General features: G+C 34.4%; 1 protein-coding gene across 1 annotated transcript in view; it reads right to left on the bottom strand.

The window, feature by feature from the left end:
- The window catches only part of LOC128235852 (neurogenic locus notch homolog protein 1-like), a 51,255-nt gene extending 39,807 nt beyond the window's left edge, over window positions 1–11,448 (bottom strand). Inside the window, exons 1-2 of the mRNA XM_052950647.1 lie at window positions 11,375–11,448; window positions 10,508–10,599 (exon numbers count right to left, since the gene is read on the bottom strand). Of these exons, the coding sequence (XP_052806607.1) occupies window positions 10,508–10,599; window positions 11,375–11,448 (166 nt within the window). The remainder of the gene's footprint in view (window positions 1–10,507; window positions 10,600–11,374) is intronic.
- Window positions 11,449–13,914: the final 2,466 nt, after the last annotated feature.

Here is a 13,914-nt window from a genome sequence, read left to right as displayed (position 1 = left end):
GCCCTAACCCTTTAACTTGACCTCTGTACGTAACATTATGGAAAATTTATTTTCAAATTGTAATTATCACTTCTTCAATATTTTCATGTATTTTACTAATTTTAAAACATATAACATTTATATATTTTTCAAAATGTTCAGATATATTTTATATTTTATCACATAAAACTTGCAGCTGATGTCCCTTTAAAGCTTTAGATTTCATCGCAGTTTCATCTATATGTATGTTTAAAATAAATATAACTTTTTTATAAAACTGTTTATTTTTTCACGAGTAAACATTGTACTTAACCAGTTTAGTGATTGAAAAAAAAGTTTGAATGATAGCCAGCAAAAATACTCGGAGCGTACCTTCAGGGATGGTATTCAATATGTAACTTCAGTGAACCTTAGCTTCATGCATCTTTGACTTCATTCACTCCATTGGTCGGTTATTTATAACAAGCAATCCGATTAGCTACATCGTTCTTAGATCCAATTGAGACAAATATTGAAAACCAGCCCTTAACATCAATTTTAGTTGCCAGTGTTTAAATGTCGACACAGGAATAACAACCGTAGGCTAATAGCGAATAACCATGCTACTTTTAGCAGGTTAAGATTTGTATTTATATCACTGTATAATGAGAATGCTTAAAAACAAATGTTCTTTCAAACCTTCATAAGGGAGTTCCTAATAATTTCATACGGGGACGGTTTGGAGGAGTGGGGGTGGGGGGGGGGGCGGGGTTGGTGTCGGTCATCCTTCCCTAACCTACCCCTTATAACATATAAAGACCAAACAAAAGAATGGCGTTGACTCATCGACACCTCGCGTTCTGGGGGCAGTATCCATGAAGCAGCTTTGTGACAATTATAAACTAAGTGGTAAATTGCCTTTTTTCTAAGTTGTTTTTAAAGGAAACTAACTATGTTTATATACCAAAGATATGAAAGTAAGCAAAAAATGGTCTAAACAATATATGCGTATGAATAAACGTAATGAAAAGTAGTGGTTATTGAAAATAATAGTTGTGAAAAATAACGATTGTGTCATCAAGATGCAAGTATTCACTAAACAGCTTAATGAATACGGCCCCAGTTTAAAGCGTCCACCCCCACCCCCACCATCCAGTTCCAAATGTGTCAAATATGTCTATGGTACCCATCCATAAAACGTGCAGTGGGAATTTAATTCAAATTATATAACTGATTTAACCCAATAAGGTCAAAACATATTTAATCGTAAGGCACACATTAATTACGAATTATAACTACTTAAATTTATTTATAAAGTCTTTGTACTTTAAAGAGCCATTTTCCAGTTTAACTGGACTAATCGACAGATTATCAAACAAGGCTTGACTGTTTTGCTTAATTCCATTCTACCAGGTAGCATCTTTGTTATTTTGTCTTTATTATGATCGTACATTTACGATAATATCAGACCGTAAAATCCCTCTGAAAAGCACCCCAGCATGCGGCATTTTGTCACATGGAGGGCAAATTCTTCTATGCGCATGCGCACCGGAAGGCGATAGTAAGATGATGGAAACACGACAGTGCGATGATGATAACACGACAGTACGATGCTGAAAACGATGATGAAACCAAGACAGACGATGATGAAAACGCGACAGTACGATGATGATAACACGACAGTACGATGATGAAAACGCGACAGTACGATGATGAAAACACGACAGTACGATGATGATAACACGACAGTACGATGATGATAACACGACAGTACGATGATGAAACCAAGACATACGATGATGAAAACACGACAGTACGATGATGATAACACGACAGTACGATGATGATAACACGACAGTACGATGATGATAACACGACAGTTAGATGATGAAAACGCGACAGTACGATGATGAAAACGCGATAGTACGATGATGATAACACGACAGTACGATGATGATAACACGATAGTACGATGATGATAACGCGACAGTACGATGATGATAACACGCCAGTACGATGATAAAACACGACAGTACGATGATGATAACACGACAGTACGATGATGAAAACGCGATAGTACGATGATGATAACACGCCAGTACGATGATGAAAACACGCCAGTACGATGACGAAACCACGACAGTACGATGATGATAACACGCCAGTACGATGATGAAAACACGCCTGTACGATGACGAAACCACGACAGTACAATGATGAAAACACGACAGTACGATGACCAAAACACGACAGTACAATGATGAAAACACGACAGTATGATGATGAAAACGCGACAGTACGATGATGATAACCCGACAGTACGATGATGATAACACGACAGTATGATGATGAAAACGCGACAGTACGATGATGAAACCAAGACATACGATGATGAAAACGTGACAGTACGATGAAGATAACACGACAGTACGATGATGAAAACGCGATAGTACGATGATGATAACACGACAGTACGATGATGATAACACGACAGTACGATGATGAAAACGCGACATTACGATGACCAAAACAAGACACTACGATGACCAAAACACGACATTACGATGATGATAACACGCCAGTACGATGATAATAACACGACAGTACGATGATGATAACACGACAGTACGATGATGAAAACACGACAGTACGATGACGAAAACGCGACATTACGATGATGAAAACGCGACAGTACGATGATGATAACACGACAGTACGATGATGAAAACGCGACAGTTCGATGATGAGAACGAGACAGTACGACGATGAGAACGAGACAGAATGATGATGATAACACGACAGTACGATGATGATAACACGACAGTACGATGATGAAAACGCGACATTACGATGATGAAAACGCGACAGTACGATGATGATAACACGACAGTACGATGATGAAAACGCGACAGTACGATGATGAAAACACGATAGTACGATGATGAAAACGCGACAGTTCGATGATGAGACCAAGACAGTACGATGATGAGAACGAGACAGTACGATGACCAAAACACGACAGTACGATGATTATAACACGACAGTACGATGATGAAAACACGCCAGTACGATGATGATAACACGACAGTACGGTGATGAAAACACGACAGTACGATGACGAAACCACGACAGTACAATGATGAAAACGCGACAGTACGATGATGAAAACGCGATAGTACGATGATGAAAACGCGACAGTACGATGATGAAAACACGATAGTACGATGATGAAAACAGATGTAAAAAATGACGACAAACAAATATGAAGAAGAATGTCGATAAACTGATAGCCTTGTTGTCCGTAGAAAGAAGAATATTGATTATAAAAAGAGAATGAGCGATATTGAAAACTTAAGAAAGAGCAAACCTAGAGAGTTTTTAAAGCATTTTAAGTCTAAATCCTCTTATAAATCAAACAAAATACCACTAAACGAATTTCGGGGATATTTTGAAACACTTTGCAATAACACTTTTGGTGGTATTAATCACGATGCAGAAGATTTTAATAATAATAATGAATTTAATGATCCAAATATTTCTTTTCCTGAACTGGATGAACATATCGCTGTACAAGAACTTATAAATGCTGTTAAGTCATTAAAACGATGTAAAGCCTACGGCAGTGATTATTTTTTGAATGAATATTTTATCGAAACTGTAGATATATTATCTTCACATTTATGCGATTTGTTTAACAATATATTAAATTCGGGTCATTTTCCAGAGCAATGGACTGAAGGTATTATAATTCCCCTTCATAAAAAAGGTTTAGAATCTGATGTCAATAATTACAGTGGAATTACTTTAGTTAGCTGTTTATCAAAATTATTTACCACTGTTATAAATAAGCGTGTCGAAACGTTTTGTGAAGAACATGATATTATTTCGGATGCCCAATTCGGATTTTGAAAGGGGCGCTCTACAATAGATGCTTATTATATACTGTTATCTCTGATACAAAATTATTTGTTTGAAAATAAAAGACTTTATATTATTTTTGTCGATATGATGAAATGTTTTGATACTATTTATAGAAATGCATTATGGTTGAAGATGTATAAATGTGGAATACAAGGAAAAATACTTAGAATTGTTCGGGACATGTATCAAAGAGTTAAATCATGTGTTAAATCATTGTCATCATATTCTGATTATTTTAGTTATGCTGTAGGTTTACGACAAGGGGAAGTTATGTCCCCTTTATTGTTTTCTCTATTCGTAGAAGATATTGAATTATATTTGCAAAGTGATATTAACTTAGGATTACACATAGATTATATTGTATTGATTTTACTATTATTCGCTGATGACATGGCCATTGTAGGCAAATCTCCTGATGAAATTCAAACCCATTTAGATAATTTAGCAAATTACTGCAATACTTGGGGATTAAAAGTTAATACTGATAAAACCAAAGTTATGGTGTTTCGTAAGAGAGGTGGGTTATTACCCAATGAAAAATGGACTTATAATGGCCATGATATTAACGTTGTTAACGACTTTAATTATTTAGGTGTTGTGTTTAATTATACTGGCAATTTTAGCCTTAACCAAGAACATTTGATCGGTAAAGCCCTTAAGACAATGAATATTTTATTTTGTAAATGTCAAGAGTATGACTTAAAACCGAAGATATGGTGTCAATCATTTGACGCATTTGTTGGTTCTATCTTAAATTATTCGGCAGAGGTTTGGGGCTATACGAAATCAAAGGAGTTAGAAAGAATACATTTCAAGTTTTGTAAAAGATTATTAAGAGTCAAAAGAAATACTTGTAACGCCACTGTTTATGGCGAATTAGGAAGATTTCCGTTATATATTCAAAGATATGTGCGTAAATTGTCATATTGGTTTAAGGTTGCTACCACTGATAATATTATTATCAAAACTATATATACACAAGCTAAGACTGATTGTGATAAAGGTTGTCGTAATTGGGTGTATAAATTAAAAAATATATTAAATGATTTTGGTTTTAGCCATGTTTATGACGATATCTACAATATTGATGTTGATAGATTTATACCAGTTCTCAAATGTAGACTACATGATGCTTTTAAACAAGATTGGTATGGTGCTTTAGAAAACAGCTCAGTGCTAGATATGTATGACATTTTAGGCTAGTTTTGAATATGAAAGTTATTTAGACATTTTACCCCAAAGTTTACGAATTTTTTTTGTAGACTATGACTCTCTGTGCACCCACTTCATATTCAGACTGGTAGATACGCTAGAAATAATATTGTTCGAAACCAAAGATAGTGTCTTTGTTGTAATTCCAATGATATTGAAGACGAATTTCACTTTATCTGTGTGTGTCAAGCTTTTAATGATGTTAGAAAGAAATATATTAAGAAATGCTATTATACAAGACCGTCTGTATTTAAATACTTACAACTACTGCAATCTAATAATAAAATAAAGCTTATTAAACTATGTCTGTTCGTTAAAGATTCGCTTAAAGTAAGATCCACAATAATTAATGTTAGAACTTAATATTGTAACATTTGTTCATCCTCTGATTCATATAAGATGATTTTTTGTGTATATATATATATATATATATATATATATATATATATATATATATATATATATATATATATATATATATATATATATATATACTCGTTTGTATTACATTGTTTGTTTTTATGCATACACGTTGACATTGATCAGTATAAACATATGTGTTGATGACGATGTACACTGTACAAGTCGAAATAAACTGTCTGTCTGTCTGTCTATAATATTTTCAATTATCCTTTAATTCATCAATGCCTCTGTGGTCAAGCGGCAACGATCACGTTTTAGTTACTTAAAAACGTATTTTTGTTTGTTTTCTAACATGATTTGATATTTATTAAACAATGAAGCTAATGCGGCTTTAAGTGACCAGCATGTGCCCACGGTTACAGGGTCTAGTTACTGGCGGATTACGACTTTGTTACGTATACTTCAAATTTAATTCTCACAGGTAAGTTATGAAAGTTATGAAAGTTAAACATTTCGCTTTTGGCAGATTTGCACTTTTACTTAACCAAAAATATCCAGTCAAATCCGGTCAACAATAAAGTACATGACCGCTGCCTCCGCAAGCGCTAATCAGATCTAGATCACTATGTTGTCGTGGTAGAGCTTATAAAGATCAGACGAAAAATCAGTTAATCCAACTTTGGTTAAGTACTTTGGTTCAGTCGTTCAATCTTTGGCTAATACTGCATAAGTTTCCAACTGTTTTTCTTCCACCGCCTTGTCATTTTAAAAGCGTTTTCATTGACATATCATTACAACATATGTCCACCATATCATAGCAAATAATATCATCAAATGCAGGACCTGTGTAAGAATACCGTTACAATACTTTATGGAAGCTGAAACATTCCTCAAGAACCAGCATTAGCAATAAACATCTGTACTGGAGACTAAACGTGCTACTGTATGCATGATGTGTTTTCTATAAAAGTTAAATGCGAACCTGCCCACTACAATTTGAGCCATGTTTGATCACCATTGACTTGTGTGTAAAGCCGGCCAACCGGGGATCGAGCCCACAACGGTTGCACATGATACAAGCACTCTTAACACAGATAGACTAAACAAGTATTGCATATAAGGTATTCATTTGCCTAGATATTTATGGTGAATGGATATTACTCGAGGTTTTGTATTATTTCCTTGTAGATGCCTGAATGGAGATGGTTGAGGCTTAGACGAGGCAGACTATTTATCCATAAAGAGGAAGCCGGGAAAAGAATAGTTCTAGGCTGGGATAAATGACAACAACTTCACTGGAATTCACAGAGCGTTGCTTTGTATAGGGTACGTTTTTCGAACCTTTAGTAGGTCACAGTTGAAATTCAATGCTAAAGGGTCTTTTTTTAAAGACCTGCCGAATCATAAAACAACTGTCATGTCCGGGCTTATCATAATGCGCAGCTGAAGTGGTCTTTGTTAGCTTCTGTGATCAATTCGGACATTGTTCGTCGTTTTTTCGTCGGTTTTCGGCAATATCTTCAATATTTTATAACCTTATTTTAATGTAACCATACTTCAATGTAACACACACGGTGCCGTACAAGACCAGATATTATGTTCAGTTACCAAACAGAGACCACGAGACAAGACCGAAACCTTCGTGATACCATATCCAAAGCGCCGTATAACTCTCAAACATATATCGCATATACGGTCCGGAGGCTCCGTATTGAGATACAGTCTCATTTACCAAACAGCATGTTCCGTACAAGAATAAAGCAGAAACCATGACGTCAGACCGGAGGCTCCGTATTGCGAAACTGTCTCATCCGTAATACCAAACAGCAGGTTCTATACAAGGATAAAGCAGAAACCATGACGTCAGACCGGAAGCTCCGTATTGCGAAACTGTCTCATCCGTAATACCAAACAGCAGGTTCTATACAAGGATAAAGCAGAAACCATGACGTCAGACCGGAAGCTCCGTATTGAGATACAGTTTCATTTGTAATACCACACAGCAGGTTCCATACAAGTATAAAGCAGAAACGATGACGTCAGACCGGAAGCTCCGTATTGAGATTTAGCATCACCTAAATTTCAAAACCGAAAGTTTCGTTAAGGGATGAAGCAGACGACCCGCATGGGCAGTAAATCAGCAATATTTTATGAATGATGATTGTGATTATCACTCCATTGTTGTGTCATGACTTGTCTATGTTTTTATGATTTGACATTCACGGATAATTGTTTTAAATGGTGTTCGCATTTCTGTTCCAGATTCACCATTTAACATCGGTATCATATGCGTTTGTCGTAGTCGTATCATTGCAGACACAAGCGGGTCATATTTCAGGAATGAATTGCGGAGTTGATGTCCTTATCGGAGTATGAACGTAATTGGGTTGGTCAATGTGTGTGGAGTCACTTTAAATCGTAAAAATTGAAACACTTATGGCAACAATACATTTAAATTATAATAAATTAACACTTTTAAAAATATTGATTTGTATTTTACAGGACCTGCTGACACAATACAAACAATAACAAGATCAATAGTTTTCATGTATATTGTTATGCAATAAATTACGATCCGAACATATCCGAAGATGTTGCGTTCATAGACTGATAAGCGCAATTGCCAAAAGGCAGTTCATTTAAGGAATTGAAGTTGGGGTGTAAATATTGTACGGTGTCGACGTCCTTTCCTGCGAACTCGCTTATCTGGTCTGTTGATATCAGATTATAAGTCTTCCATTGCCGAGAGTGTAGGATAGGTTCATCCCGACCCGAGCGTTCATCCCGACCCAAGTGTAGGGTGTTTTGCGGAAACGAGGTTTACCGAATTTCCGCAAAACACTCTGCGCGAGGGTCGGGATGAACCTATCTTAGACGGGCAGCTATGGTAGATCCTTTTTCTCCCACCTCAGTTCAACAAAATTAAGTAAAAATGTATTTTTTGCTGGAACTCTTTTTTGCTTAGTGACAATAATTGCGTATGGATATGCGATAGCACGTGGTTATCATGGATATACGCGCAGTGATCCAGTTAATGTTCTAAGGAGAATGGAGCATTATTTCTTGAATGGTGCGTGAAAACTGTTTTATGGTGACATTTGAAGCGAGAAATAATTAATTCGCGTTCTAAATATTACCATAAGATAAGATTTCCTTGATGCTATTGACGACAGCCTTCAACAAGGGAGGTAATTACAATGTGGTAAAAGGAGTTCCATACGGGCATTTTATCTTCGCCCGTGGGCAAGATAAGAATATCTAGCATAGTTAAATTATTGGATTTACTTATCTGAGGTGGGAGAAAAGAATTTCTAGCATGGTTAAATTATTGGATCTACTTATCTGAGGTGGGAGAAAAGAATTTTAAGTATGGTTATTTTTTTGGATCTATACTTATATGAGGTGGGAGAAAAGCGACTCTATGTATGTATTTGGGGCTAGTAGCTACTTAAGAAAAGGAGAAAACAGATGAATATAAGGCTATACCAGATTGATACTCTACTTACTATAAGGTTATGTTGAACCGTAATTTCACACATACGAATATGTCTCACATGTGTAAAAGGTGTTGTGACATATTCGTATTCTTTTTTTCAATACCTCCCAGCAAACATTTTATATCGATGTCGGGCCGGTATGGAACACTTCATCGGCCCGACATCGGCATTTACATCGGGCCGATTTCGGATGTGCAACACGGCTCGACGTCGGGCCGATGTCGGCATAATTTTAATAACCGACATTTTGCCAGGATAATGCCGGTATCCTATTTCGTCCCTATTCTCATACAGCTGGATTGTCATGCTCAATGACAACAGAACATGATAGTTAAACACAAGATTTTGTCTTGGTTTGTCTTCAGAGAGAAAAAAGTAATAATCCAGAGAAAAATTACCGTAAACCTACAGGCATATTATATACTCACAAATTCCTACATAAAAAACCCAGTTTGATCTTACATTTTTTATTATTATTTTTATCATTGCTTTAGATATTTAAACAATAGGGTTATCACAAAATGTGGATAATACCCCTGAACAGTATTATCAAAATGTACAAGTTATAATACATAGACATGCCATAATACACACAGACTGTCACTGTACAAATAAACAAACAAAATAAGACTTGAAATAAGAGTTATTTCATTGAACAATACTTAAGGTCAAGCTCCTGCATTAAACATCAAGGGTTTTTAACATTATATTGTTTTGTTTTTTCATCCCGGTGTTCCAAGGATGCACTCAGACATCGCATGCCTCATTTCCCTCTTATTTCCCTTCCACAATCCCTGTTTGATGCTCTCCCAATCCAGGCGGCATATGTCTCTCGTACCTGTGCTGTGAGAAACGACGGAATTTCACGACAGCCTCTGGAATAAGTGAATGTTCTAGTAAAACATAGGTAGGGATAAGGGTTTTTTCAGGATATGGGTATTAACAAAATGCATTTACAAGGAATTTGGTATTCTTAATTTTTAATTGGGTTTTTGTTAAATGTGAATTATTTTTCTGTTGTTTGTATAAAATTTGCCTACATCCCTTTGCATATTTCTGGGGATTTTTTATTTGAACTATGCTTGTTAACAAAGGTTAAGTACGGTATATACCTGTAGAACAGATGCTGGGGGATCTTGTAGTAACTGTTGTGATGCTTGCAGGACAGTCCTGCCATTGCAACTGTCAGTTTCAATTGCCTTGGTGGTGTTATCACTGACATGTATTCATCCTCATCTGATTAAAATACTCTTCCTCTGAAAATGCATCACATTTTGTTACAGTAACAAATGCATTAATCGGTTATACTAATCATTTCTCCACTTTAGGTAAATTTAAAGGTTGGCATAGTCAACCTGCTTGTTCTTAAGTGTGAAATAGCCTAAATCACCTGCTTTTTATCAATACTTTCGATCTGAATTCGTGAATAGATGTATCATTAATTAATTTGCTTCACAAAAAGTATATAAATGCACACCATCCTGACAGAATGATTTTAACTATCATAGTATGCATAAGTTCAATATAAATGGTAACATTGGGACGCAAAGACATACCTCCCCTTTGATCGCCTTTATTCCTCATTTTCAGAGCTTCAATTTGCAGTTGTCCGCTCTCTGCAACTTCGATCTTTCCACAATATATGATGCTGTAAATTAAAATGGGTCAATTATGATTCATTATTGATAACAAAATGTTCTTTTTAAATTTGTCTACAATGGAAGCAGATAAATTAATCGTTCAAACCCAAGAAAATCATCAATGTAATACTTTGCTTTTGTGTGCACATGCTACCTAAAATGTTGATTTTAATGAAACTCATAAAACAACAAAGAGAACTAGTCACGAAAAAATATTACACGAATTCCTTTTCAACATATTTACTCCAAATAAAAGTATTTATTACTTTCGAGAATAAAACTATAGATAAACAGAATAGTACTACATGTATAATAATTCCTTATATTCATGCGCTCAACAACGATTCAAACACTACTTACTACTGATAAAAACCAAAAGTATGATTTGACTTTCATCTTCTCTTTGAAATGGCAAAAATACCGCAGTGAATATAAAACTTTAATTATGTAGATAAAAATCAAATAAACATAAATTGAATCTTTTAATTACATAATTAATTAGTTAATTAAAAACAATTAACTATAAAAACTTGAATTGGATTTAATATTTTATGATAATGAATTTAAATATTTATTAACCGCCAGGGGAATGAACTGCTAGTGAAAGTTGCAACATATGCATTGCTCTCCCTTGAAGCAATACCACGTATACATCGGGCCAATATCGGCCCGATATTGACATATTTATAAAAAGTTGTTTGTCCATAAAAAAAATAAAAGCTATTATTTATGTTATTATGTTTAAACATTCAAATTTAAATCATATAGTATTACTACACATACAATGTTTCTGTCAATATGCCCATATCGGGCGATATCGGCAAACACTGGCCGACATGCCGATATTCAGCCGACATCGGCCCGATATGGTCATGTTTGCTGGGCTATTAGTACCGACGATTTTTTTACATTCCATTTATCGTTCGTTTATTAAATTTAGTAACCAGCCGCCGTATTTTGAGTTAATGTCATTTCGCAAGACTATCCTAAATTATTTAATATTTAGAAATGCAGTTCTTAAAGCAGAGGTAGTACGTGAACTAAAGAAAATGGTGTGTCTAAATATTTTAAGTGTAAATTGAACATGTTTTTGATAACCCCAAATTAAGAGATGCACCTGAATATATGGACCGGTACCTCTAAATATAGAGGTGCACCTGTACTTTTGGGGATATGGTTAGGGGAACACTTCTCCATATAAACGTTCTCTTACAATATCATATTTTAGCTTAAGATACTTTGATGGCTGATTGTTCAGAATAGTGTTAAAGTTAACCACGTTGTTAATTTAATTGTTGTTAACTTTCAAATCTTTTTACTCTTAAAAGTTGCATTGACATAGGTGTGATTTGTGGTTCATTTCACAAGTATTAAGACTTTATATATAATAAAATAGTTCACCTTTAAAAGTTAACAAAGATGTAGTTTACAACGTTGTATACTTTAAAGGGACTATACACCAGATTGGCACCAAAAAACACGTTTTTTCTGTAACAAATCTCAGGACAATTATTTAATTAAATGTTTTACTCTTTGATATCATAATTGTAAAAAAATACCCAAATGTAAAAAAAAAAATTGTCAGATACCGGATTCGAACCGGTGGCGCCAAAATTGCTGAATAGCGTTGTATCCACAGTGCTACGAAGGCTTACCCTAAACAGTTGGAATATTTAAGCTTTATACCTAACTTGGTAATATCACTTGATAACATCGACTAGCCAATCACGCATAAGGAATAAATTTTAGTCTTTACTACGTCTCGGGCCATTATGAGTCACTCGGGCCAATTATCACTCAACGGCCCGGCTACGCCGTGTATTAACCTCTAAGTGTTTTATTTGTATCATTCAATACGAGCATAGATAAAAACAACAACATAATTATAATTGTTTATGGTTATTAGATAATTAAGTGATATAAATCTCTATACATTGCCATACATGTATTTTCTATGTACATAATTGAATCGTGAATTATATCTTATGTTGTTACTATATATGTTTGAAAATCATTTGTAACTTATATATCGAATTATGTTAACTCACTCTTAAAGGTGACCTATAGGCCCATGGGGCCGGGTGTACTCTCACTGTATAAATTATGTTATTTATTTGTATGATACACATGTCACTATAATAAACAATCTACTACTGTACAGGAACGAATCAAGGAATTAACGTTAGAGGTTAGAGGGGTATAATTTAAAGCTGCACTCTCACAGATATATAATTTTTACAACTTTTATTTATTTTTTGTCTTGGAAGAGCAAATTTTTGCGTCAATATCTGCAAATCAATGATATAAGATTGCTGACAAAAATCAGATCGTAGATTTTCATATTCCGTTCGAAAATTAATGTTTTATGGCCTAATTTTTTGCCAGCAGTCCTATTTAACTGGTTGCCATGGATTTTCGCAAAAAATAAAAAGTAATCAAATCGTTCAATCTGTGAGAGTGCAGCTTTAGAAGCGCAACATTTTGACTTGTGTCATTTCCTCAGACCGAAATTAATGAAATTATTCTATTCATGTGGCGAACTAACGGGACAAGAGGTTTAATCAAATTTTGACAATTAAAGGGCAAGAACTCCAGCGATACCGAAGTGATGGTACCATACTGGTTGTCCAATGTCATTCATTGTACGATTAATATAATTGCAATAACGATATATTATATTTCGCTTAACTCTTGATTATATAATCTGCATTTGCAGGCTATGTTTACATTTACCAACGATATGATAGAGAAACACGACCCACATGTAGTCTTGTTATTCAATATATACAATGAATATTGGAGAAAATATATTTTTCAATATTGTAACTTATATCATAAGAAACGTTCATATCTTTTTTTGTTAGATTTTTAAACCAGTTGAATAAGAAAGAGCTTTTTCTATGGAAATTCAAAATATAAGAGTTTTTTTTTAAATGATTTCTTTTCAATAAAAAGCAAGAACTTATTGTCAAATATCAGAACTTAGATTATTTATCCTTTAAGTCTCAAGGCCTACCTATGAATATTCAACTTGAATATTTTTCCTGAAATTTTCAGGGCATTAAAACTTGTTAATTTCATCTTTTTTCAATATTAGTTTTTTAAACATGGCGGGTGGATGTAATAAGGAAATTTGCAATCAGATATTTTAAGTATGTTTTTATAAAATTCGAATGAAACCTTTGTTTTAGTCTCCAAATAACCTTGGTTTTAAAGTATCTGAAACATTCAATAAAAACAGCTTGATACAATGAACTTTAAGAGTTAAAATACGCAAAATTAAGTAGTAATCCACCAGAATGTAATTATGTAAATTACACAAT

The sequence above is a fragment of the Mya arenaria genome, chromosome 1 (assembly GCF_026914265.1).
Source record: "Mya arenaria isolate MELC-2E11 chromosome 1, ASM2691426v1".
Classification (NCBI taxonomy): domain Eukaryota; kingdom Metazoa; phylum Mollusca; class Bivalvia; order Myida; family Myidae; genus Mya; species Mya arenaria.
Note: the sequence above shows the minus strand (reverse complement) of the source record. Positions and strands in the feature narration are given on the sequence as shown.